At 42.9% G+C, this 27,618-nt stretch overlaps 1 protein-coding gene and 1 long non-coding RNA gene across 7 annotated transcripts; one reads left to right on the forward strand and one right to left on the reverse strand.

Annotated features, from left to right (window-relative positions):
• Nucleotides 1-562: 562 nt before the first annotated feature.
• On the reverse strand, nucleotides 563-26,845 carry pals2b (protein associated with LIN7 2, MAGUK p55 family member b). 6 transcript variants are annotated; one of them, XM_026156055.2, is made up of 14 exons: nucleotides 26,688-26,845; nucleotides 18,653-18,715; nucleotides 14,863-15,110; nucleotides 10,714-10,814; nucleotides 10,032-10,184; nucleotides 8,334-8,486; nucleotides 7,451-7,678; nucleotides 6,531-6,662; nucleotides 6,351-6,447; nucleotides 5,974-6,042; nucleotides 5,720-5,881; nucleotides 5,433-5,635; nucleotides 3,883-4,011; nucleotides 563-1,993 (listed from the first exon to the last, which is right to left on the reverse strand). In XM_026156055.2, exons 3-14 carry the CDS (start codon nucleotides 14,990-14,992, stop codon nucleotides 1,817-1,819), a joined length of 1,734 nt encoding a protein of 577 aa, XP_026011840.1. In that variant the 5' UTR covers nucleotides 14,993-15,110; nucleotides 18,653-18,715; nucleotides 26,688-26,845; the 3' UTR covers nucleotides 563-1,816. The 6 variants fall into 6 exon arrangements, with proteins under 6 accessions (XP_026011840.1, XP_080152193.1, XP_080152195.1 ...); XM_080296067.1 differs by having other exon boundaries at nucleotides 10,696-10,814; nucleotides 26,688-26,824; XM_080296069.1 differs by lacking the exon at nucleotides 14,863-15,110 and having other exon boundaries at nucleotides 26,688-26,830.
• Nucleotides 13,229-15,066, forward strand: LOC145423487 (uncharacterized). Its single transcript, XR_013904548.1, has 3 exons — nucleotides 13,229-13,363; nucleotides 13,478-13,559; nucleotides 14,869-15,066. It is a non-coding gene; the product is annotated as an uncharacterized LOC145423487 (long non-coding RNA).
• Nucleotides 26,846-27,618: the final 773 nt, after the last annotated feature.

Here is a 27,618-nt window from a genome sequence, read left to right on the forward strand (position 1 = left end):
CTGGTCCTACTATCTGAATGTTGCAGAAGAAATGTTTCCAGTTGTCTGTTGTCCAATTTTGATGATCCTGTGAGAATTGTAACCCCAGTTTCCTGTTCTGAGCTGACATGAGTGGCACCTGGTGTGGTCTTCTGCTGCTGTAGCCCATCTGCTTCAAGTTTCAGCGTACTGCATTCAGAGATGCTCTTCTGCACACCTTCATTGGAATAAGTGTTTTTTTGAGTTACTGTTGCATTCCTATCAGCTAGGAGTCTGATCATTCTCTTCATCAAATCAACGTGCCCATGTCTATGCACCTAAACGCACTGAGTTGATTGGCTGATTAGACATTTGCAATAAACATTTGAAGAAGAGGTGTACGTAATAAAGCATCCGCTTTGTATGAGGTTACTAACACAAATACGTTTACATGTTGTTTTTAGACACAATGACTTTGCTTGAATGCAGTTTTTTTCAAAGTATTGAGGTCTGATATTTTGTTTTTGTGTGTCTGGATTTGACGGAAATGAATCTTACGAGGTATAAATGGAAATGTTGCACACATAATTTAACAAGAAACTAGTTTATGAGGTTTATCAAATTTTATTCATCACAAGTTTGCTGATAAAAATGTAAAAAGAAGACATGAGGTTGATGTGGAAACACTTGAACAGGCAGCAGGGCTGTCACAGAATACCCTCAGCATTTTGAAATGGTATTCACTGTACATTGCAACGAATATCCACCTAAAGTGATTTAATACTCATTTTATCCTGAAGTCACGAAGTCCAGGACAGATTTCAGGTTTTTCTCAATTCTGTATCTGATTTAAGAACTGTGAATTTAATATTTGATTCAGAGCATGATCACAAGGGCTTTGGCATAACCGCAACACTGAAGATGAGGATCATTAAGGAGCGAGTGGGTTTGAGCCACGTTCACAAAAAATAAAACATTAACACATTGTAGCAGGTAAAGATGATGGCCAGTGACACTGTGACACTCATACTGCAGACAAACAGACGATAGAAGCAAACGATTGAATGCTACACTCTACTAATCATCACGCTGATTAAAAAAAAATAGCAAAAACAAAACAAAACTAGAGAAAATGAACAGACATGGTGTTTGATCTTTTAAAAAGTACGTCATAACATTGTTTTTCTTTTATATACCGGATGAGCTTTTTAGCCCCTCGCTCATGGAGAAAACCGATTGAGGATTTTGGGGCCGACGACATTAAAAAAAATAACATTAAGGATTCAAGTAAATGAAGGTGAAAAGAAAACAGAGCAATGATGTTCAACATGTGCCACACCGTGAGATTTCTTGGACAATGACGGCTTCAAGTTCTTGTCATCGATCGCCTTGTCCTCGTCTTTGTTTTGGAGTTCGGGTGGCGACCGTGAATCCTCCGTGTCAGCGAGGGAAGACTGATAGAAGTATTTAAAAATGAAGGAAAACGACTACAAAGCGACACTACAACAATAAATTAATGCAAAAAAGTATGGCCCGAGCATGTGACACGACTTTCTTTCTTTTTTCTCATGGTTGGTTTGTTTCATTCTCACCGTAATCCCACACTGAATAGAAAGATCTTTCATAAAAAGTTATAAAATAAATAAGCACTCTTTCCCTTTGAGTTTCGAGTAGAAAAAAGTTGCAGGCCCGAGAGGAGAAAGAGCGATGAGATTTCATTGATTACTTGCAGTAGTATCTCTGCCCTTCGTCTTCTTTGGCCTTTGTGATCACAAGCACACGCACACATACACGCATACATGTTGGTGGGTCACTGAGGCCCACGTAGACTGGACAGTGTAACGAGTGGTGCTAGTCCTCAGTATACCCAGTTCACTGGGACCCACTGGGGTTCACTGCACAGTTTGTCCACGGCTGCCTGTAACGTCTCGAAGGCCTTATCCAGGTTGTCGTTAATGATGGTCAGGTCAAAGTAGTGGCAGTAAGCCCTCTGGATGCGGGCGCTCTCATCCACCGTTTTCCTCAGATCCACATCCTGCAGAAACATGAAGGACGGGTCAGTTCTGGGGATAAATCCAAGTTGTATGCATGAGTGTCAGTGTCCAGCACATAAAAGTGAAGACCAGGACAGGTGGACAAATGATGAGTGTATGGATATTTATAGTCATGGTAAAAAGAAAGTAGACCCTCTGTCAATTCTAAGGTTTTACCTTTCAGGTTACAGTAAAAAATAACCTGGTCTTTCAAGAACAGAAGAACAAAATATAACACAACAGACTGTGTCTTACAAAAACTAAGCCAAAAATGCAGAAACAGTACGACAAAGACAAAAACTACACCCTTACTTCTTCCGTATTAGCAGCAATGTGCAGCTGATATGGTGCTGCTAAAAGAGGCCAGGTGCTGTCAATCAATTCAAAATCGCCTGATTAACTGATGATCAACAAATGTAAGGACCTCCATAAAGGCAGAACCTTTGCCAGCTTGCTGGTCTGGAGCATTCGAGTGGAAAGCATTCATGACAGTTGCCAGTCTTCCCAGGAATGAACTTCCAAACACATTCACCTCAAGGTCAGACCGGTTACAGGCCTCAGCACGATAAATGTGAAAGTTCATGATGATTCAATTAGGGAAAAAACGAACTCGTTTAGAAGGGTTTCCAGGAGAAATGCTCTTCTCTCTAGAAAGAAAATGGCAGCAATGCTTAAGTTTAAAAAGTTGCATCTGAACAAACCACAAAACATCTGGAAAAATGTCCTTTGGACAGATGAAAACAACGTGGAGACGTTTGGCCATAACACACAGCAACCAAACACAGCACATCAGTACAAACACTTTCATATCAACTGCCAAGCACTGTGTTTGAGGCGTGATGATATGCAGCCAGAGGAAACGAGCAGCTTGCAGTCATGGAGTTGACCATGAACTCCTCTGTATACCAAACTCCACTAGAGCCACATATAAAGCTATCTGTCCAACAGCTAAAACTTGGGTCATGCAACAGGACAATGATCCCAAACAAAGCAGCAAATCTACAACAGAATGACTGAAAAAGAAAAGAATCAAGTTGCTGCAATGGGCCAGTCAAAATGTTAGACCTCAGATTGATTCAAATGGTTTGGTGGGAGCTTCCGAGAACAAATGAGTTCAAACAACGTCGTAAAGAAGAGTAGAGCAAAATTCCTCCTCAACGATGTGCGAGACTACTGAAGTCATACTTCAAGTTATTGCTGCTAAAGGTGCTTCTACTAAATCAAGGGGTTTATGTCACTTTTAACATGACGCTTCTGCATTTTGGCTTTAAGAACATAGCATAATATGTTGTATGCTGTTGTTCATCTCAGATTTTTTTGTTCTGATATGCACAATGATAGAGATGATAGACGGTGTACTTTATTTTCACCACGACTGTATGTAATTTAAGGTACTTTTAGAAGGATTTTGTTTGACCAGCAAGTAACATGATCTGCTTCCAGGCAGTGTTTTGGCCACAGGGTCATTCAAATCGGCATACTTATATTTAGCCACCCTATCCCTCAGTCTATTTTTAGTAAGGCCCACATAGAAAGCATATGAGGGTGATTTAATCTTAAAAGTGTTAAAAACATTAAACCAGAGGGAGAACAAAATCTTAAACAATGAGAGGCAAACTGGCCACCAGTTACCACCACACCTTTTTTTCAAATGTCTTTAGTGTGTCTTTTATCTCAGTGAATCAGTCATAGTTTTTGTGACTGACTACAGTTGACATAAAATATTGCACAGTTATCCCCATGATATGTAAGTGAGGGCTCAAATGTCAAAAAACAGTGACAGATAATGCAAGCATATCACTATGTATGCGTGTGTGTGTGTGAGAGAGAGCATGGTTGTTTGTGTGTGTTTACTTCATCCCATTGTTACGCATGGGTGTTGTTAACCTACCGTGAGCTGCTTAGTTGTGAGGCCTGCATCCACCACAGCTTTGTGCATGGCCTTAAGAGTATCAAAATCTGGTGCTCCAATGAACACCACATAAGGCATGAACTCTGCTGTTTTCAGTACCTTCAGAGCCTGAAGAGAGACAAAGATGTTTTCATTATACTATACTTACACGGACCAGGTAATGTGTTAGGAATGAAAGGATGCCACATTATTTGAAATAATAATTGTCAACCTACAGAGGTCTGAATTCAAAGACACCCCACAAATCAAAGTGAAAAAAATGACACATTTTGGCAAACTTTCATTGCAGCAATAGTTTGTATGCATGCCTCACAATGTTGGGACATGCTTTTTATGAGAGACTGGCTGGTGTCCTTGGGGGTCTCCTCCTAGATCTGGAACAGGGACCTGGCCCTGGGGAAGTTGGATAGATTAGGCCGGGCATTCTCGTGCACCAGGAGGAACCCAGGACCCACCGCATCAGCCTAGGGTCTGGCAATGGGTCCAAGGATTTCATCCTGATAACTAATGGCAGTGGTGGACCTGCCAATTCTGGTATTCTACAGGTAACGCCAATCAGACTCCATGGTCAGGGCAGTGAATATAGAGACCACAAGACGCTTAGGCGTCCTTAGACCATCCTCATGAAGTCTGTTTCTGATTGTATGGTCAAACATAGTCACATCAGTGTCCTACTGCAGGTAATTTTGTAGCTTCAGCAGTGCTCATCCTTCTTGCACAAAGGGGCTGATACCGATCCTACTGACTAATGGTTGACGGGTTAAGGACCTTTCTCAGGCCTCACCAGCTCTCCTAGAGTAACTGCCCGACTGCTTTTGAGACAATGCTGGGAGACACAGCAAACCTTCTGGTAGTGGCATGAGTTGATGTGCCATCTTGGAGGAGTTAGACCTTTTGTCCAACCTCTATGGGGCCCAAGTATCACCTCATAATAACAGTAGTGAGACTGGCCTTAGCTAAATGGAAAACTAGTGAAAAAACAATCAAGAAACATTAAATACCGCCTCTGCTACTTAACTGATCAGATCAATATCATAGAAGTTTAATTGACTTGATGCTATACTGCTATACTGATTAATGTGTTCCTTTAAGTGCTTTTGAGTAGCATATTTTTTCAAATCCTTTAACACAAGGTTATTATAGTTTAAAAGTAGATCTGAAATTGCAATTGAAAACCACACTGTCTCATAAGGCTTTGGTGCACTAAGACTTGGCAAGTCTACATGACTCTGATATATGATGTCATTTCTGAACTTTTCCCCTGACAAACATCCACCAATATTAGATTAATTAAAAAGACTAAACCTAAAAGTGGAACTAATAAAAACTCAACTGAAAGTAAACTTTCTGAAACAATGCAAACTCAACTGAAACAAAGTCCCGCTGGTCCAAACTTCACCTAATAAAACTCTCCAATGTTCTCACTAAAGGTCAAACACAGTGAGTAAATGCTGCATGTCAAAGCCACCCTTCACTGCATGAAAATAACCCTGCCACTGACATTCGCTCGCTTTGGACCCCTCTCATACCTGCGGGTTGACATCCAGGATGCAGGTGCGTCCCATTGCGACCACCTCGTGAATGCTATCAATCTTTGTGCCGTACAGGTTGCCGTCGTACTCGCCGTGCTCCAGGAAGCGGCCGGCCTTCACATCAGCCTCCATCTCTGTCCTTGAGGTAAAGTGGTAGGAGTTGCCGCCTAGCTCCTCATCACGGGGTCTCCGTGAGGTGTCTGACAGAAGACATGAATCAGGTAAATGTTGCACTGTTGTAGCAAAATTTGAGAAAAGCGGTTAGAAACCCAAGTGTGGCATACATGGTATAGTGGTGCCAAAACGCGTGGGATGGAGGACCATCAATCGGTTCTTGAGGCTGCGTCGGCCCACTCCTTGGGCACCTATCAGAACCAGCGTCTTCCTCTGGAAAGCAGGAACCTTTGCCACTTCCTCATAGATCTGCAGTTCATGTCTATCGAACTCTGTTCAAAGACATTTCAAAGCTGTTAGCCACTTGTAGAGAAAGACAATGAAGACATTAACCAAACATCTAGACCATGAAGAATATTCTGACCTGCGTTCTTGGCTGTTAGATACATCATCTTCTTCTTCTTTTTTCCAGCCAAGGTGCCACAAAGAATTCCTGCAAGACAAATATGCACGTTTATATCTTTGCTGTTACAGCATTTGGCCAGACGGGGGCAGGCATGCACTGAAAATACTAACTACCCATTATTTTTTTTATTTTTTTTGCCATCAATCAGCTAAAAGCTTTACAAGTGATAGAGGTCTGGCAGTAAACCAGTTCACAGGCCACTCCATCCCTTCAAAAACAGCCTCGGCTTAAGAGAAACATTAAGAACTTGGGTGAGTTTTAGCTCAGGAATCTTTCACAGAGTGTTTACACAAAGGTCTGGCATCACTGCCAAGAAGTACAGGTAGGGTACTCACCTGATCCATCCAAGTCTCTGGGAACAAAAGCTTTCCTCTTCTCCTCCAAGAACTGACTGGGGATCAGACCCGTGGCACCACCCACTACGTGACATGCCTGGCGTGGATCAGTTCAAAGTTAAATTTAGAAAATTGAAAGTTTAAAGTTCGGTCAAAGACAGTCTGTGAAGGAAGGCTCACCTGCCACCAGTTGGGATCTTCTCTGTTTACAATCTGAAGAATATCACCTTTCTTGAAGGCCATACCTGCCTCCCGACAGGGGATCAAGCTGTCATTGGCGGGATCATAGTCAAAGTATGGCCGGACATATACCTGTGAGGAACAGAGGAACAGGTGTGAGCTCCTGAAGCGCTTAAATTAGGATTGAAGAGGAAGATGGTCGTTCACAAAGCAACAAGAAAGACAAAGCAGCTTTAACTCAGCATGGCTTCTCACACGTCGGCATGGTGACGGCAGCTCTTTCACACCCATTACGGCCCGTTTCCCACAGCCGCAGCCGACACAGCTCTTCATGCTGCGTCAACACGCTGCATGGGCTTTTGCTAGAAAGGGTAAGTGCTTTGGCCAGAGCATTAGATTAAACAAGCAGCCAGAGGAAGCAATAAAACAAGCCAGTGAAATATACTGTGCAGCGCGCTCTGAGCCACAGAGCAGGAAGTGATTTTGCATTACGTCTCATTCACTTTTACTGCCCTTCATTCAGTTTATAAGCATTTCCAGGTTTATGTGTTCCAAGATTCAAGGTATATATATATATGTGTGTGTTTTTTTTTGTTTTTTTTTACACAGAAGACATTACTGGAGCGTGGCTGACGGGAACTGTACAACAGCGTCACACACTACTGTACTCTGCATGTCAGAGAGCATGAAATTACTCCAAACACATGTGCGTGTATTTGGAGTGCGTGCATGACACAGAAACTGCTAGTGTGACCTAGATAGCATCTGGAGTGTTATTAATAGGACTCCCAGAGTTCAAATTCCTGCGCGAGGGATTGTGGGAAGGCCGTAGGACATATCGTCAGGATGGTGCCACCACCCAACATCTGCCACCGGTTACATAAGCAGGAGAGTGCATGCCTGTGCTTGTACGTGCTCACCTGTGGAGGAGCAGGAGCGTCTCTGTAGCTCGGGAGTATTTTCAAGGTGATCCCTCCGCTGCAGTCTTTGAGCATCTCCTGGAGCTCAGTGGGATTATTGCCAACGTCTTTCCCGTTTACTTCCTTAATGATGTCGCCCACGTGGAGCAGACCCTGTCTGTCAATCATGCCTCCGTGAAGGATTCTCGCGATCACCAAGTCGTCTTTCTCCACACGAAATGTCACACCCTGAGAGGAAGAAGAGGGATGTTTTATTACCTCTGATTCCTGCGCACTCACACTCACCCCCTCCCTGCGCCTGGAGCCTCTGCCAGAGGTTTCTTCCTCTTAAAAGGGAGTTTTTTCTTCCCACTGTCACCAGGTGCTGGCTCGAGGGAGGGTTCGTCTGATTCTTGGGGTTTGTGCTAAGCCTCACCCCTGTTAATTTTAGTAACCTATCGACCATGTTTGTAGTGTTGGCAGCTTTTGGAGCATTTTAAATGGAATTATAAAACAAATATGGTAAATGGCCTGCATTTGTATAGCGCTTTTCTAGTCCATAGGACCCCAAAGCGCTTTACACTACATTCAGTCATTCACCCATTCACACACTGGCGATAGCAAGCTACATTGTAGCCACAGCTGCCCTGGGGCGCACTGACAGAGGCGAGGCTGCCGGACACAGGCGCCACCGGGCCCTCTGACCACCACCAGTAGGCAAACACGGGGTTAGTATCTTGCCCAAGGATATTTGGCATGCAGCCAGGGTGCAGCCTGGGATCGAACCACCGACATTCTGATTAGTGGCTGACCTGCTCTGCCACCTGAGCTACAGCCACCCCATGGATAAATAATGTGGCACACTCATGCAAACACATTCAGTCAGCGTGCAGTCTCCTCTCACCAGTGGCTCCCCGGCCTTCTTTCGAATGCCAATCATGCGCACGGCATCGGCCTGCATAAGAGCGCTGTTCACCGCTGCGTCATTGGCTGTCTCAGTCGGAGGCGGGGCTTCGTAGCATTTTGAGGCTACCATGTCATGAGCCTCTAAAAGAGACTGAGAGAAAGGGAAAAAAAAGGAGAGGGTAGGCGAGTGCTAAGGCTTAACTACATCTTATTGTAGAGGAAGAAGCACAATTACACTTTCACAAAAGTAAAGTCGATACATTACTGAGTTCCATTCCCTCAGTAGTTTTATTGTAAATGTCACTTGTGACCACATTGGAAATTTAGTCTTCCTCACAGTAATATTAACAAAACTGTGACTTGATGTTTCAAGTGAATAGAAAAGCTCTGTTGGCAGACGTTATAACAGTGAAACGGGACAGTTATACCTCCAAACAGCCAACTAGCATATTAATAATTTAGGTGCGGCTTAAAAAGCAATCATCTAATGGATAAAATCCCAAATATGGATAACCACCCAAATCTAATCACTTAATGTCTGATTCGTGAGTATCCCTCCAACAGCTTTCATTCAAGTTGCTTTTTCCCCATATATTATTACTGGTTCCAAATCACCACCAACCGCTCACTGGTGAAAAATACAAAAAGTCTGTAAAATCAAACACTCAGTTTGTGATGTAATATCTGTTTTCCTTTTCCCACCTAGCCTGCTTTCCCCCCTCCGCCCTCCGTATCTCTATTGCTCAGTAGGTCAACAGAGTCTTATCTTTCAGCTAAAGGCACAAAGAGCTCTGATTGGTGCAGGGGCTTCGCTCGGCTCAGAAATCTACCTCCTATTGGCCCTGCCTGCATAAAGCCCCTGCTAAGTTCAGGCACAGAGGTTAGTGTTCTACTGATGCATGAGCGCAGGCTCCAAAACATCTGATCTGTGCCACTGTAGCTAGTGTTGTAACATTTAGAGTACGACATACTGTTCAGATGAAAAGCAGTCCCCATTTCACAAACGTGCAGTAACATTACAACAACTACTGCTAATAATAAAAAGTAGAATAAGGTGGAAAAAAGTGTGCATCACTTGGAAATATATAAATTCAATAATTATTTGAAATGATTGCATTTAAAAAGCTGTATTCTTTTCAAGCTAACCACTTTTTCTCAGGGAGCATCAAGAAATGAATGTTGATGTAGAAATAGAAAAGAGGATGAAAACATACAATGTGCCACTCAACAAACGTATGGAGGGTCAATACATAACAGCTAAATGAAGAAATATAGAATAGAGAGAAGCCATAAGAGGACATTTAGCAATGAAGCAGAAGAGTCAGCAAAGCCAAAACCAATATGATAGGATACAATTTTTAAGACCTATTTAAACAAGAGCGCTTTAGATAAAACACAAGTCTTATTCCTCATGAGGCCCACAGGGAGACACTGTTCCCAGATTCAGAGTCAATATTCGCTTTGCTTTTAAGAGACAGTGAAAGTTTTATTGCTGCCAACAGAGAGCAGCAACACCAGAATTTATGTATTGATTATGACATAACATTATAAGTACAGTGCTGTAAAACAGCATCTGGTTTATCATAGTGTTTTGGGTTGCCACATATTACCTCATAAGCTAAGTTAATAACCAGTGCTTGTGTTAACGGCGTCTGTTCTAGCCTACCTAACTGTGCTCGCTCTTGCTCTGGCTCACCTGGAAGTGCGGCTCCTGGAGGATTCGAGACAACTCAGCCGCGCTGTCGTCTTTAACCTTGAGGTTGTTGATGTCGCCCAGGATCTCTGTCACCAGCTCGACGTTATTGTCCTGCACCGCTTCCAGCTTCACTTCCTCCAGCTGCTCTTGAGCCTGGGTGAGACAAAGAAGCTCAGGAAAAGTGGAAAGATGGCGGTTGCCTTTCATAACCTTCCTGGTTTTGTTGGTATTTATTTGGATGTGCAAAGAGTGAATGACAGAAAGTGAGACTTGCTCAGTAGCCGTGATTGTAGATATGATATGGTGCTCTACAGGGAGCATTTGAAAAAGCACAACATGACAAGACCCTGTATGGAGGAGCTACAGCTGTGGTTAAACTGAACTCACTGCACACTAGACTTCAAACAGCAGTGAAGGCGTGTTCGTAGGTGCATGCACTGTCAATAAAAAAGGCACAGAAATGCAAAGCTGCACAATTTTCTTACGTCATTATGCATTAGGTCTGATGCACATAGCACTGTGTGTTAATCAAAGCCTTACTGTACTTCAACGCCTCAGCCAGAGCAAGCAAAGCATTGCTGAGAGCAACATGTGGGGGAGTTTGAAGCTGGCTAGTGGTTTGTCTGCTCCCTGCTGCTTGCCCTGAGCTATGTGTGTGTGCTACCTTAGCCAAGGAGCGTACAATGGGACTTTCCATGATGCCGCGCAGGAAGAGCAGGTCGATGTCTTTGGCTCCGGCAGAGGTGGGCAGCTCACCCACATTATCCAACACCTGCTGCATGGCTGGACGGATGGGACGAGACACAAAGATCCAGAGAAACAGAGACAGAGAGAAAAAGAGAAAAGCCAAGTTAGCCAGGCCTGAAAGTCATTCAGAGTGTAAACATCCATGACACTGTTGAAGGCAAAGCAACAGCAAAAAGAGATCTGCTCACACTCCAGTGCAAAAGAAGACCCAAATGTTTCAGATGCAGTGAACGGGCATGCTTTCACTCAGTTTAAACTCCACAGCCAGGATAACATCTGGATCTAATCTGAGATGCTTTTGGTACTAATTACAGCACTGAAAATGATGTGTGGCCTAGACAGCATAAGATGGTCCAATATGGTAAGTGCAGTGTGTGCCAGATGTGGCCCAAAAGTCACGAGTTGGGCTTGAAACATGTTACAGTAAGTATTGTCTGGGCCAGCTTTCACCCAAATGTCACAACACAGCTGGCAAATGGTCTTTGAGTCAAGGCAGCCAGTCTTACCCTGAGTCAGCGCTGTCAGTCAAGAGCTGATTTGGCCGACAGACATCATGTATTGTTCTCTGGGAGAGTTTTGGATACACATACTTTGTATACACAGACAAGCACCCCAGAATATTAAGCCTGGTCTGCACAGAGTGTGCACAGTTGTGTATATTCACTTTAAAAAAGCTTAACTTTAAAGCTTCAAAGTGCTTTTTTTTCCAGATTCCCTCAAGGCCCTAAACATTCAACTAAAGGCTCCTGGATTCAGATGCAGTCAGCCTCTATGCTGTTAACATAAACAGAGACAGGGAGAGGTGTGGACTGTAGGTATCAGCTAGCTGAACGCCCTAATGCCAGTGTCTTAAAGCCAATCTAAGCACATTTTAGCCATTTAAATCCCTGGAAATGTATGTGTATGTGTGTGTCATTTTACACCTATGTGGGTAATAACTATGTCCGGTCAGCACTTGTATACAGTTGATTCACTCTATGATTTCACTCTGCGTTTTGCTTCACTAACCCATTATTACTCTTAAACCCTGAGACATGTTCCATGTCATCAAGTCAAGCTATAGTCTATGACTTCAGCCCCCTCTTTAGAATAAAGTGCCCCATACCAAATCGCTGCTTTGAAAATACAGATTATGAAATGCTGACGTCTATATATTATATTTTTGGTAGGTTTTGCAATCTGGCATGTATACCTATTAAAAAATATTGGACATTTAGCTTTTATTTAAAAGAAACAGTAACAAAAAGATGAAAAATAGAGAAAGAAAGGAATCGAAGTCGTATTGGACTGAGGAGCCGCTCAGGACATTTATACAAATGCGATATGACCCTTTACCACTTGACCACAGCGCAGCTCTGCTGACATGCACTTTAAAAATGTTTAATCAGCTTTTCCTTATGTAAAAGAGGCATAAGCATTAAAAGTTTGGAATGCATTTTAACCAAGATAAATTGCAGCATCACACCATGTGGGAGAGTTGTAAAATATTACCGAAAAAAGTAGCATCTCTTGTGTAACACACGTTTCCTTCTGGTTGCTCATTTCTATCCAAATGAATGCCTCTCTGTGATTTAGATCTCAGTTTAATCACTGTTTAAATTCTGCTTTCTCTGGTTTGCTGTACTGAAACAGTCACGGTTCAACTCGAGCTCTACAGCGTCTGATAACCACAGGAGCGCAGGGAGACTGCATAAACAACAGGCTCGGTGCAAAACAGACCTTAAATATTTATGAGCCTCTTTAAGAAGGACAAATAGGGGGGAAGAAGGTTAAAAACAGCACTGCAGACAATCAAACCTGTATATCAATGAAGCTTTGTGTATTTAAGGCACAACAGCACAATCTAAGACTCAGTACGGACATATGGACACAATAATTTATTTCTTCTTGGGGAACCACACACAGATCTTCCACAGGGCAACGGTCATTTCGGGAAAAGGCATCTACACACAAACACAGACACACACAGACAAGACGAATATGGAAACTTAACACTACCATGGCACAACTAACTTTTGACTTGTATGCAATAAATAAAGCTACGTTTACTGCAAAACATGAACATATCCGGAGTGAAAACCTCAAGCATACACAGAATAACACACAGCTGAAACCTTTTGTATATCCCGGTGTCGTCTTCATTGACCTTTACCTACTTACTACATCCCCGACAACAGGAACCCTTACTCGTCCACGCTTCTGTGCATATTACCTGTTAAAATTTCTGTCCGGTAAAAGTTGGGAAATGAACTAAAGCCTTCAAACTAAAGTCTACATAATCTTTTGAAATATGACACAGAGATCCAAATGCTGTGGCCTGAAGGAGTTGTTAATGCTAAGAGATTACAGCACCAAACAGTTGTTTTTTTCCAGATGATTTATTCACATATAATGAATCACTCTCTTTTACCTCCTTGTAATTTCTCCCTCCGTGGCACTTTTGTCTGCAACATCTAACCACTGCATCGGTATGCACACCTACGAGCATGATGTGCACTGAATGCTGATGCAGAGATCACTGCTCTGTTTTTAAAGGAATGAAATCCCAAGAGAAAGAAAAAACCTCGCAACTTGTATTAAACATGGTATCATTATTTATTTTTTATTTTTTAGCTTCTGAGATGACTGTCAGAGAAGCAACTCCACTGACACATCATCCATAACAAAATATATCTGAGGGTGTTTTTTTCTTTTTTCAGAAGTGCAGTGCAGTTCCTGGGACTCTCACAGCTAAAGCTGCTGTAAAGCAGCGCTTCTTAACCGCTCGACTGGATCCCAAAGGTAGGCTGAAATACTGCTGTTTACCTAAACTACTTTAAACATAATTACACTTGCTTATCCTGTGTTAGCTGTAACACCAAGGCGCTAACTGGGAGGACTGAGAGCATGTTTAAACTGCTTAGGAAAGAATCAAGGATATCTGAAATGCTAACTTAAAGTAATACATAATATAAATGACTGAATCAGTTGGCTTTTACTTGATAAACTGTTGAAAAGAGAACTGAATAAACTGATGTGTGTTAAACATTATTAGCAGGTTTTAGCTAGCTAAAGGTTAGCTAGCTAAAGGTTAGCTAGCTAAAGGTTAGCTAGCTAAAGGTTAGCTAGAACGGACAAAGGATTTAAAAAATTCACTGAAACTTATAGCTGCAGGTAAAACTGGCTAATTTAGGTTCAAATTCATGTATTAATCAAAGTAGAACAGAATAAAAGTCAAATAAAGTAGTTCTAAAATGAATTAATAAGGAGTGAGAAATTATTGGTTGTAACAGATAACTGCTAAAAGATTTGGATAAACGTTCAAATAGCATTAGAAATGGAAAAATTTCTAATGCTAAAAATTGTCTTATCTACTGAAATTCAGTCCCCTTAGTTATAAAAACATATTCTTCATCTAAACTAGCACTGGTTTAAAATAGAACCTGTTTTTTTTTTAAATTCAACTTTTTTTGTATATATCGGGCAAAATTTTTTCTTCTTTCAGACATATGAAACACTTGTTGTGTGCAGTTATTATTTACTTTTTACCCTCTGCCTGAATCTGCTCCGATAGACTGGTTGTTGTGGTTTTCAAATATGTGCTGTCAACAGGAAAGTTGCAGAGTGCTCTCTCGTGGGCAAACTGCGCAACCTCATCGCTCACAGTTTTTGTATTTGTTACTTACTTATTTTTTTAAATCTTCATTTATAAATGATGATGATATTGGCCCACTGATAAATCAATCACAGCACTGGATACTGTTGATTGACGTATGACAGAATAGTAAATACATTAATGTTACCTAGCCTGTCTGGTAGCGACCAATCATTAGCTGCATTAAACACACATTAACAAACTGCTGTCCTGTGTGGACAAGGCTTTATTTATTCATTGCTTGGTATCCATCACAGGGGACTCAAGCAAATCTGACACAACTGTGGGGATATAAATGTTGGGAACTGTCGCTCTAAAGACTTTCCACATGAAGCTGAAGAAACCACTGGAGTTACCCATCTAAAGCCTTCCATCTTAAATGAAAGATAACAATATCCCACTATTCATCCTAATATTTGAAAGCTCCCTTCTTCCTCCTACTGTCCTCACCTCCAGATGTTTCTGCTCCCTGGGTGGATCGTACAGCCGGGGGCCCCTCCATGGCATGCTGTCCCAGGGGTCTCACCTCCTCCTCTTCCTGTGCCCCATTGGGACAGGAATCCTCCATTGCTGTGACCATCGCCAAGCTCTTCCTCTCTGTTGCCACAAGTATGCTAAGGCTAACCACGAGTAAACCACCAGTAGCTCTGCCAATATGTCTTCTGTCTTGTCTTTTCTGGCACTGCTGACCCTCCACACTTCAAAAAAAAAAATGCAGAAAGGGGAGATAGGAGCAAGAGAGACAGAGGGGATTGAGGGCGAATAATGAGAGAAGAGACACAAAGACAGCGACAGTAGAATGGGATTAATATCAGAGGATTTTAAGAGACGAGGAATGATAGGGGAGTGAAGAGAAGTAGGAAAGCTGAAGGAAGATATTTTTTTAAAAAGAGAAAGGAAAAGAGGCTGATGGTTGGACGAGTTTGCAAAGACAGGCGTGAAATGAGACGGAGAGAGGCAGAAAGCTGGATAGCACTCACAGATGTGGACATGCATTCAGTGCCTGCTAGTTCCCTCCCTGTACTCTGACTTTAATACCTTCTCATACTACCACCCCCGCCTCTTTTGATAACACACATAAACACACACACACACATAATCCCACGATCCTCCTTTACCAGGCCTGCTTGAGTACCCCTCCTCTTGTATCCCTGACCCCACCCAAAGTCAAGTTAACCCTCTTGTCTAGACAAAGGCACACACACTCACACACACTAGTTGAATGTGTCATTATGTAAGTAATCTTACATAAGTGCTACTAAAGAGGGCCTGACCCTACATTCCCATTCTTGTCCTCCTTCTTGCTCCCATTCACACTTATTCTGCTCAAAGCCAGAAACTCTGTTTGTGCACACTGTGCTCGCACGAATTCCCTCAGTGGTCGTCCAACTCTTTGATTCTTCCTCAGCCCAACGGGAGCTTTTTCTCTTTAATTTTTTGCTTCCCCCCCTAAAATGAATGTGCCTCTCACCACCTTACATCTCATTAAATGAGTAGACTCGAGGTGCTGACAGGATTATGCACATTTTTTTGGACTGCAGTTTTTCTTGTTTCTGCCTTTTGCCTAAGTACGTCTGCACAAGCTGCTGGCTGCATGACTGTTTCTTAACAGAAATATTATCTTAATAACCGTTTGACCCTGTCTGTCCTGATTTATATTGAGGATAATAAGTAACATTTCACAAAGAATGCTTTAACACATCACAGCAAGGCTCTCTTGGAAATAAAAGGCAAGTTATGTTGCTATACTTACTAAGAACTCTTTGAGGCTATGCGGCATAAAGTTGCTAAGAGCTAAATAAAAGCTCATAATCATAAAGTTCAGTACAGCTCACATGTTTAAATTACATGCTTTAAAGTGAATACTAAAGGGCAGTTGATAAGCTTATATAGGGATAAAATTAGGAACTGACCAGAATTCAGTTCACCTTAGTGGTGCGGCCCCCAACAACAGTCCCAGTTCCTCATGTGGCCCCTTGGAAAAATCCATTGCTTACCCCTGCTTTAAAGTATTGGCTCTTCCTTTTCTTCAGTAAGTACTTGATAAAGCCTATTTTTTTATCAGGCAAAATTAGCATTCCATTTAATATCACAAGGAATCTTGCTGGTTAAGCAGTGCTAGCATTAGCAGATGTGATACCAAACACATTATTGACTCCATATTTTGGAAGTTCTCCCCTAGTCTGTCATCTGATTACGACTTGGTTTAGAGACAAACAAAGAGACAAACAGCTGCCTGACCATGTCAGCACAGTCCAATTAGACCATTTTTGTAGGAGGCCAGCCTATGGGCCATTACTCTATGAATAATAACATAAAAAGTATAATCACAATAAATACATTGTGTATACAAATGTGACTTAGATGTTATGATGGTGGTCAGAGGGCCCGGTGGCGCCTGTGTCCGGCAGCCTCGCCTCTGTCAGTGCGCCCCAGGACAGCTGTGGCTACAATGTAGCTTGCTATCGCCAGTGTGTGAATGCGTGTGTGAATGGGTGAATGACTGAATGTAGTGTAAAGCGCTTTGGGGTCCTATGGACTAGAAAAGCGCTATACAAATGCAGGCCATTTACCATTTACCATTATGATGACAGGGAGCAAACATTGGCTGAATGCTCTGGTGCGTTTAGCTCTAGCATGACGTTACGTAAAAGATTAGCATCAACCACACAAGAACCACACAACTTATAATATCATGTCAGCAGTGACACTACTGTAAAGTATGGCAGCTAGCCAACTCTGCACTGCTGTCATCAAGAGTACTTAACTGGATTGCAGAAAGCAGCTACAAGCAGGTCAATTGCGCTTGTATAACACATGTGACGATGTGCTTTGGTCACCATGTAAAGGAGCACTAAGTGAGCAGGTGCTGGACTGGCTAACTAATGACAGACATTTCAATTTTTACAGCTATGCAAGAAACAACAGTCAGCTTGAGACCCCCTGAATTAGTGCAACCATGGCGCTCTATAAGACGCGAAGGATATGCTGTGATTTAACCTGAGATTCAAATCTCCATTTCTGTATCAAGACCAAAGTCATGGAAGCAAAAATGAGAATAATCTAGAACAAGCTCCTCCCACTGCCCCCCATCAGGCTCCTCCCAGAGCGTCACAGCTGTGCAAGAAGCAAATCTGTAGGCTTTAATCCACCCCGCCTCTCCCTCCACCCCATCCTCAGCAATACCAGTCAACCCCTCCCCCAACTCAGGACGCGGGATTTTAATCCTGCCACGAAAGCACTGGATTACAGAATCTCTCTCTCCCTCTTTCGCCATATCTGGTGTTCAAACATGTCCACAGGGCTGAAGTATGCTACATAGCTGTGCTTGGCAAGGGCTGAAATGGCCTTTAGCGACGCACTGCAACACACTGGCAACGACTGAGTGCAGAGGGAAGCAAGAGATTTTCTCTTTGGCCATCAGTGCAGTGTCACAGCACATTTCTCCAACTGAACTACAGGCACTAGACACAGCTGATCGCACACGCAAGGTTTTTTCTCTAAAACGTCGATCTAATTGCTCGCCTTTAGAAAGTAAGGCAGCGACTGCCGACTTCACACAGAATTTAACTTAGGCAGAGCAGCTGCATGAGAAGAACTAAAGCACCGTGCCATAAGAAAGCACCCTGGGAAGTCTGCACAGACTTAAAAAACAAACAAACAACTGATCCACAAGCGCCAGATCTGTAATGAGCAAAGCAAGACTGTGCTATAAATTATTAAAGCAATTGTTCTATTATTCAGAAATGAGAAAATTTGTGTATATATAAAAGAATGCATGCTGGTACTTTAAAAGGCGAAGAGAGAGAGAGAAGCTTTTGCGTATTCTATCGAAAATACAATGACATCTAATAATAGCCAGTAATGCAAAAGCTGTACTTTCTGCCAGTCACAGTCAGGTAAGATTTGGGGACGCTAAATAAATATATACAGAGTTTGGTTATATAAAACTGATGCTTTAATCCCACGCTTTTAGTTTAACATCAGCATGGCCCTTTCAAGTACAGAGGAAGTGCTGTCAAAAGTGAAATCCACACGGGTACACAAGCACAAACACACACACTTAAAAGAAAACCAGCTGCTTCCTTACTTATTCAAAAGTAAATCTTTAAAAGTAAAGATTTCCGGACCAACACAGTTCTGGCTGGCAGGTCTCCCAGCGAACCAACAAAATCATGTCAGCATGCAAGAAAAAAAACACATTTCAACATCTCCGGTGGGTTGAGAAAGTTGTGTTTACCTATGCCAGTCGGTGTAGCCCAAGCCCAGTCCTACTGGCTGCTCATCAGTCAACTGTGAAGACCTGAAAAGACAGGGGAAGGGTGGGAGATGTGTGAAAGTTTGTGAGGATCATCCATATGAGCCATGAATATTCAGTCCTGTTTGCTTTGCTGCTCGCCAGTTTTCATCATTCCTCACATAAACTCACTTGAGGATTCAGATACACAGTCGTGCTTACCAGTCCCACCTAATAACTCTAGTCTCCCTGTGAATTATTACTTGTATCTGTCTATGTCATCCCTTCCTCTCGTGGGATGCCTTTTGACAGAAATCCCTGACAATTTAATGTCTTTAGCTATTCAACGATGCCCGCATCATCAGCTGGCATTGTATGGGAAATGGCCACTATTCTCTGAAAGTAATGACGAAGCGGTATGCATTCACACCCAGTAAACCTCTCTTCTCATTTTGACTTGCAAACCTGTCTGAGTCTCATGCAGAGGTTTGCCAGCATCTGAGGTGTCGTATTACAGATTTTTCTGTCTCAGCGTGCTGTTGAACACTGTAATGCAGATACAGTCATTCTTTCACTGTTTATCCAGCACAGTTGATATTTAAGAAAGAAACTGTACAGAAAAGATGGAGTGTTACTAAAGCTGTGCATTTCTCAGTTTTAAATTGTATCTTTGAGGACTTTGTTACTAGTAGCCTGTCGCAAAAACACATAATTTGCTCACATTTTTTTAATCGAATCTATGGGAAAAAGGGGGCAGACCTAACAAAACAATTTAAAGAAGATAAACAGTATCTGAAAGTCATGTCCTTAAGAAACAGATGAAAATACAGTAAAGACAGTCTCAGTGGAAGCATGGCTGTCAAGGAGCCATTCTTAAAGAGGGGAAACGTGGAGAAAATGCTGAGGTATGCCAAATTAAACAAGAACTGGACTGAAAATCAGTGGGAACAGGTCTGATGGTGGAGGGACTCCAATTGGGAAATTTATGGTTCAAACCTTCATCAATAGGTACGAAGCAGGTCAAGAGAAAGACACAACAGTGAGTGTCTGCAGCCATCTGTAAAACATGGTGCATGGTGCAGACTCTACCATGGTTTTGGGCTGCATTTTAACCAGTACTATTGGGAATATTACCAAAATTGATCAACTTATGAAACAGAAAGTACTGGCAGATTTTGAACCACCATACAAACCATCTGGAAAGAGTCACATTGGCAACAGCTTACGTTTCAGCATGACAATGTTCCTAAACCGTAAAAGCATACAAGGATAGAAAAACACACAATGGTACACTGTCAGTCATGGATCGAGCTCTGCAAGGTGTGAACCATAGCATTATTGAAGCAGTGTGGGATCATCTTGTTATAGAACAAAAGAAAAAGCAGCCAGAGAAGATCCAAACATCCAAAAAAGAGTTTTGAATGTCCTTCAAGAAGCTTGAAGAACTATTCCTGAAGACTACTTAAAGAAAATACAAAAAGGATAAGAGAGTTCAGGCTGTGTTGAAGAATGAAGTTGATCATACCATATTAACTTGTTAGAATTGTACAAACCCTGTTTTTGTCTTATATCCTACATTCCCACCTACTTTGAAGGACTCTCTAAGCACATGAGGTATTCAGAACATGGGCGTTTTAAGTCTGCTGATGACTTTCATATATGAAGGAAAATGTTTTATCCTGTTTTCCTTGTCAAGAATGAACCTTCAGGTCTAAGTAGTCAGAATTAGCTTTATACACACACAAAGAGGATTTTTGCATCAGCCACATAAAAGCCATTTCAAACACCACATCCTCGCTTCTTTTTCTTTTCTGTCTAAACTGTGAATGCAGGCAGAAAGCACTGCTCCTTCCAGCAACATGCCCTGCCCCGCTGTACGATATTTAATTGTGTCTAATAAAACTGCAAAGTCTGGCAGAGTTAAACACATTCACGCTGCCCTTAAGAGCCATTGTGAAATGGACCGTTACAAAATGCAAGCCAGCATAAAGAAGAAAAACCTGCTTTGAAATGCTGTTATTCCATATAACTGATAGCTACATGATCACTGCATTCAGCCTTTTTCACGTTCCCTTTATTTTTCTCACCTCAAGCAGTCAAGGCTTTCAATAGTCTAATAAAAGTTGCAAGTTATGTCTGCTTATTTATTATGAGAAATGATCTGGAAGACCTCTCAAATCAAGAAAGTAATCTTCTTTTATATACTCCCCTAACACACACATCGCAGGTACATCTTGGTCTTAAGCCGCTCCCTAGGTAACAAGTACCCTCCTGCAAAATCACTCTACAGAAAATTAACAAAAAGGCGATGACAACACAGAGGAACCTCCACCCATCACTTGTTAGCAGTTATCTCTTATTTCTGTGGCAGTATTTTTTCACCCAGTCGTACCAGAGCTAACTGGTCACCTACTATTACAAGAGGGAGAGTACAGGGGTCAGTTCATTATACAACACAGATTAAAATCAGGTTCTGCACGCTCACTGGAAGTGAAAGATATCCCCTGGAAGAATGTTAATAGAGGCAAAGTCACTAGGCAGTTCCTCGCCTAATCATCCGCATCGAGGGGCAGGGAGCCAAGATGGACCAATCGAAGGGGCCAAATGAGGAGGGAGGAGCAAAGAGACAGAGCCCTATGATATATCATTTGGCTGATATCGGACCTTTCCAGGTATTTCAGTATTGGTATATGTTGGTCAGTATAAAAACCTTTTATTTGTTTAATATTATGCAGAAGAAAATGCAAAGGAGCCGTTGTGAAATAATGCTGATCAAAGCAGATCGAGCGCTACTGTTCACAGTACTTCCAGGATTGTCTGCAACACAGAGTAGAAACACAAAGCAGTAGAGTCTTCATGGTTAGTTGGACTGGTAGTTATTTAGCACTCACCATTTCATATACACATCCATACAGGGCCTTAGTGAATGCACTATCTGTATTAATATTATATCTGTCCCCCTAAAAACTAAACCATTAGATGGGAAGAAAGAAAAAAACAGCAAGGGTCACAATCTGGCCCTTCGAGGAGTGTGTAAAAGGGAGTGAGAGAATGTCAGACGAGCCGAGCAGGAGAGAGATTTAGAGCATGACAATAAGGACCAGATAAAAGGCACATTAGGAGTCTTGAAGAAAAAAAGAAAGAACAATCCTTTAAAGATTAGACAAGGTTGTGGGGAAAGCCTCTCAAGTCTTGGGAAGTTCAGAGGAGGAGAGAGAAAACATGAGAGTCTAGAGGGAGAACAGAGAAGAGTGGTTGCTGAACGCCCTTTCACTTTTTCAAGAACCTACCAAATAACCTTGTCTAGCTATAAGCACAGGAACGTAATTGTAATTAAAGGTCCATAAAAATCTGATGGATATTTGCTTAGCTTATTTTTTCTGCACAAAGCTCCTCAGTGACCAGGTTGATCTGTCTTATGTTGAATTTATGGTTCCACAAATGTGTCTGTTTGCATATGTTGCAGTCAGAAGTTCACACACACTCATCATGGGCGTGAATATCATGATAAATTCAGGCTTTTGATGATTTCTTTAAACTGTTTTTTTTTAATGAGGTGTATTGTTTGTACGAATACATCTTTAATGACTTTTAAGCAAAAACAAGAAGAATTGGCTGCACATGTTTGGATTTATTTTGGTTTTTCTCTAATCCAAACAGGGCCTAAAGTCAGGCTCGAATATATATACATACACTACTATTAATATTTGGTTTAATGCTCCTTTTGTAGCCATCAACAAGCTTCTGAATTCATTCTGGCTGGATATTTGACCACTTTCATTGGCAGAATTGGTAGAGATGAATTGCCAGACTTCATTTGCCTGCACTGGCCCTATGGCGAGGGGTTTTGAGCAATGTAAACATGTTTCTGTGCAGTTGTTCAAAATCCCAACTAAACATTGCTTGAGTTGGATGATGCTGTGCATCGGGTGAATGCTGATTGGTTGAATAGTGGACTGCAACAGGGAAGTGTGTGACATCAGAGTTCATAAAAATGGGAGAAATATAAAAAACAAAAACAAAAAACATTCAAAAAATCACAAATACAGCATGAAAAGTACAGACAGTGGCTGCCAGTGGACACTTTTCTTTGGTGCACTTCAGCTCTTTGTATGTTATAACTTTACTCTTCTCTTTGGCTAGCTAGGGTCAACAACAGCACAAGCAAGAGTAGCCCACAGACTGGTTATACAACTTATTTTTGACACTACCCCCATCTAAAAACAGACGCTCTCTACAGGTAGAAGGACTGCCAACACGCTAACCCCGCTGAACCATAATTTCCCCTTTTCACTCAGCATGTCCTGTGCTCAGAACTCCTCTGATGTCTCAACACCTCTGCAGTCTGATCCTCTTTTCCAACTCTCAGGACGGAAAATCACAGAAAATGGTGATTTGCATTCCTGGCTGCCATTGGCTGGTCCGTATGAAAGAACGAGCCCTCCGAGTTCCTCCCCGTTGCCAAGCACTCAGATGATGGACGGCTCATGGAAGAGGGATTATGGAGAGGATCAGAGGGTTTGTTCTTGTACAAAACATCACTGCCGCTTCACTCATGTAAACATGCGTGCGTGTGCATGTGCATATGCATGCTATTAAAGGCGCAGGCGAACATCAGCGGGATGTGTGGTTTTAATTCCTCCAGTTCTGGTCACACTAGCAGGAAATCTGAACTCTACCCGAGACCTGCTGTGTGGGAGTGAGCACATTTTGCAAGTTTATAGTCTACGGTGAACAGTGCTACGCCCCTTGGGATTGTGAAGCACAAATGCACACTCAGAACCTGCCCCATAAGGCATCCATCCCATGAGAACTATTCAGCTGATGTTTGTATATTCTGTCCACCCCTATTCTGTATCCTCCTGTGCCCCAGGCTCTGCGGAGAACTGGGCTCTGAGAGCAGCCGTCACTCTTAGTTCCTCTCAGTGACTTGAGAATCACAAAAGAGGCCAGTGAGCTCTGTCCTGCCTTCAGGTCAAGATGTCACTTCACTGGCTGGTTCCAGGGGAAGTTTACAGGGCAATTTGTAAACTTCCTTTAACCTTGAGCTGCAGTGGCAGACTCATAAGAACAGTGTGTATTTGAAAATGTACATGAGTGTGTAATAACTGGCTATTCATGCAACAACTCCAATCACATAGCCATCCATGCTGTCGTGCCTCTCACCCATCACCTTCTGCCTCCAGACAAACCCTATGTAGGTCACTCCAGCTGCTCAATAAGAGGATTACACTGCGACCCCCTAAGATGGCTATCTTAGCAGATCAGTGTATGCTTAATTTTTTTAACCATAACCATGTTTCCCAAACAGTCATCATTTTATGACTGCAGCTGCAGGATGTTGATTAAGCCACCTCAGTTTCTCCCGATCCACCTCTACGATGAGCAAACCGCTCCATCCTTGTGCTGATTCACGCTTACCTCTGCTCATCACCTGATGCTCAAATCACCACCATTTTCAAGGCAATAAATTTCTGCACTGGAGCGATTTCCACACATCACCAAGAAATGACCTCAATTTCCTCTCTGGTGAGGTTCCAGCTGGTGGGATGTCTGCGCTTTGCCTCACAGCTTGGGAGGATATAATTACACAGCTCGTCAGAAACTCTCAGCGCCCAGCGCGCATCATCTTAATAACGAGTACCCTCCTGACATAATCTAACCCGCCACATGGCCATGCCTGCATCTTTGCAGCCTTTCCGCGTTCCCAGCCTCCTGCTAGTGATCGTTAGTGTTAAGGAAGAGAGAGGGAGGGGATGGAGTGGGAAGAGGTGATGCAACAGTGCTTAAAAATGACAGCAAAAGTTTAAAGATGAGAAACCTGATGAGCGGTGTGGGGTGGTAAAAAGGCGAGAAGAGATGGGAAAATGAAGGATTTTGTCTTATTTCATATTTGGATTTTTAAAATTATTTTTTGCCAAATACTGCAATCAGATTTAGCCTCTGTCTAAAACTACAGCCTGCAGTATCCTGCTAGCTGAGCCTCCTCCAGGAAATGGACCGAGACTTTGATCTGGTATGCGCTAACGATGGCCTTACATCATCTCAATGCAAATAAGCTTCCAGAAAGAAAAAAAGAGGAAGCTGTTGATCTTAGATATTTATTCTATCATCTTCCCTATTTTCATCACTCAGTTTTTGTGGAGTTTGTAAAGGAGATTCAACCTTTTATTTACCAATTTGAGCAAGAAAGACATGTAAAACCAGGCCGTCTTTTTTGGCAAACAGCTTGTTTTATTGCTGGTTTGTAGTGGCATGCTTCTTTAAGGCCTCTGTGATGGATAAAATCTGGTGAATCAGCAGTATAGGCTGCAGCAAAAACTGCCAGACATTTGCCTGGCAGCGATTCTGACACAAGGTTCTTTTCAAAATAATGTTCCTTTGCACTTGAGGCTTAGTTTGGTGTTCGCAGAGATGCCGTTTGCTCATGATAACAGTTACTATGGTGTCAGTTACACGTTAACAACAGGGAGGTGCAGCCTGGTGGAGGGCAGGGAGGGATTATTATGTAGATAACAGCTTTCTCATACATGTGTTGTTCATAGCTGGGAGGCCTGAGTCATTCCACTTTCCCCAGTCCATTGCTCTATGTCTCTACCCTCCCTCCTATCTCCCACACATGATAATTAATAATAGAAACGACGAAGCTTCGGAGGGTTGGATTTGGGGTTCAGCATGGCTCACTGACCGGGGGCATATGTTTAACTCCGAGATGACACAAGGGGGAAATGCATAGCTGGGCTGAGAAGTCTTACTTCAGCAGAACAATAAAGGTCATCCTGAATCATGACTCAGAAGTCTTAAAGGACATCCCCAGCAGCCACTACAGACTTGCTCTGATGTGCTTAACTAACTCAGTCTCCTTTCTTTCCTCCTTTTGTTTACACTAAGAGAGTCACTAAATCTGATTAGATCATTGACATGAACAGAGAAACACCCATAAGCGCCTGTTAATAAGATGCAACAAGATACATCTATTCCTCTCAGGGGTCTGCATAGCCTGTATAGCACCTCTGGACAGATCCACAGTGATGTTGTGTATGTGCATGGGCTTCCCCCGTCACGTGCACGATGCTAAACTGCTTATAAAGCTTGCCCAGTGACCCTGTGCTGTGTTCCTCTGAGCAAGGAAGTCTCCCTGGTTTTATGTTTCGATTAAGTGGCAGTATAAAGTGGTTCTGACATCATGTAAGGAGATTATTATGGGATGGTGCACTCATTCATTTCCAGTGGAGGACAGAAAATAAAAATCAATGCAGTCGTCTAGCTGTACCTCTGGTTGGCCAGTTTGTGCCAAGCCAAGGGTCTGCTGTGTTTTCATTCAGCTTTAGCTCAGTGTGCTGATGCTCGCTGGTAAAGTTTTTGTCTAGTCAACAAAATAAAAGAAATAAAAGAGTTTTAATTTGGTCTGATGACAGAGTAAAAAATCTATCTTTCTCGCTCTCTGTCCTTTCCTTGAGCCCACCCTCCTTTGCTGGTGGATGTTGCAGTCAGTCACACTGGGACGTACGCGTGTTCCAGCCTTCTCATCCTGTCAGCGCAACAACCCGCAGCTCTTTCCTCTTATCTTCCTGGAATCGGCGCACGGATCTGGCGCACGGATCCGCGCGCTCGAACAAGTGTGCCACATCCCGTGCCAAACGCCTGAGCCGCTTTGGCTGACCGGACAACCGTGCGCTCAACCATCTCGCCACACGTGCGGCCATTTTTTTGTTACCCATCCGAGCCATTGTGGCGTAAGCACACTTACGACTACAACCCATCCCATGTATTCCTCGTCACGATAGGCAGGAGTAAAGGGGGGAGGAAAGGACGCGTCCGGGTTCACAGTAAGCGCCCACAGCGAGCTGTTACGTGTCGGAGTGGAGCTTGTTCTGACAAGCAGAGGGGACGAACCTCTCCTTCTTCTGTCAAACTCCACTGCTGTACCTCAAACACACACACACAGCTAAGTGTCTTTGTCTCCCATTTATAGTGCCAGTTGATGAATGAATTCCCAACATCCACGTTTCGGATATGATCACGAGCAGTGACTTACCTGTGGATGGCGCGTGCGACTTCGCGGTAGTCCGCCGATCGTCCCGGTTGGACATTCAGACCCCCCTCAGCTGTCTGTCCCGGTCCCGCAGCAGACTACCAGAGCACACGACGTCAATCAAACCGACACGCCCGGCCTCCTCCCTGACGTCAGGACACACAGACCAATGAAAGCTGCGGCCCGGCCCTCGCTGAAGTGGAAACAATGTAGATAGTATTTTCTTTTCGTCACATTGTGATGCGCTCATCCATTCACGTATGGATATTACGTGAGGCAAGTCCAGCTCAGACTGTGCGGGCATCGCATTTCTAACGTAATGTGCGTTATGTAGTAGAAAATAACTAGAGATGGCCGGTGCCGTCCTGTTGACCTTCATTTCGCTATTTTTAAAGGAAAGCACAGCTGCTTTGCGCCCTACAGGTGTGCACCGCATTTATTCTTCATTTTGTCTTTGCGCGGAAAGTACGAGTGAGAGAAAGCAGGGCGTAGATTTAACGTCTTCACTCTGAGGCCTGCTGCTAACTGGTGAAAAACTAGTTTTGAAATGTTGAGCAACCACTCTGAACTGAACTCACTCGCTGGTCCTGTTTGAACAGTTCCCCCTCCCCTCCTTCGGTGTATTTCAGAAGATTGCGTATCTGCAGTGCCTCTTCACGACTTAATTTGTACTCTCAGATCTGATTGGGTGTCAGGCTGTGGCACCTAACCGCTCGGATAATTGCAATAGTGCTCCTGGAAATTACCCCCCCCCCCCCCCACACACACACACACACACACACACACACAACACAACACCACCTCCACTATGTAGTTTGAGATGATGTACTTATATGTGCGGCCACAAGAGAGCGCCATTAGCCATTCAATTTTGAATTCAACTGGACTGTGCGTGCTTAACTCGGTTTAACTCGCTTCCCTGCCCAATTACCCT

This window comes from Astatotilapia calliptera, chromosome 22, assembly GCF_964374335.1.
Source record: "Astatotilapia calliptera chromosome 22, fAstCal68.1, whole genome shotgun sequence".
Classification (NCBI taxonomy): Eukaryota; Metazoa; Chordata; class Actinopteri; order Cichliformes; family Cichlidae; genus Astatotilapia; species Astatotilapia calliptera.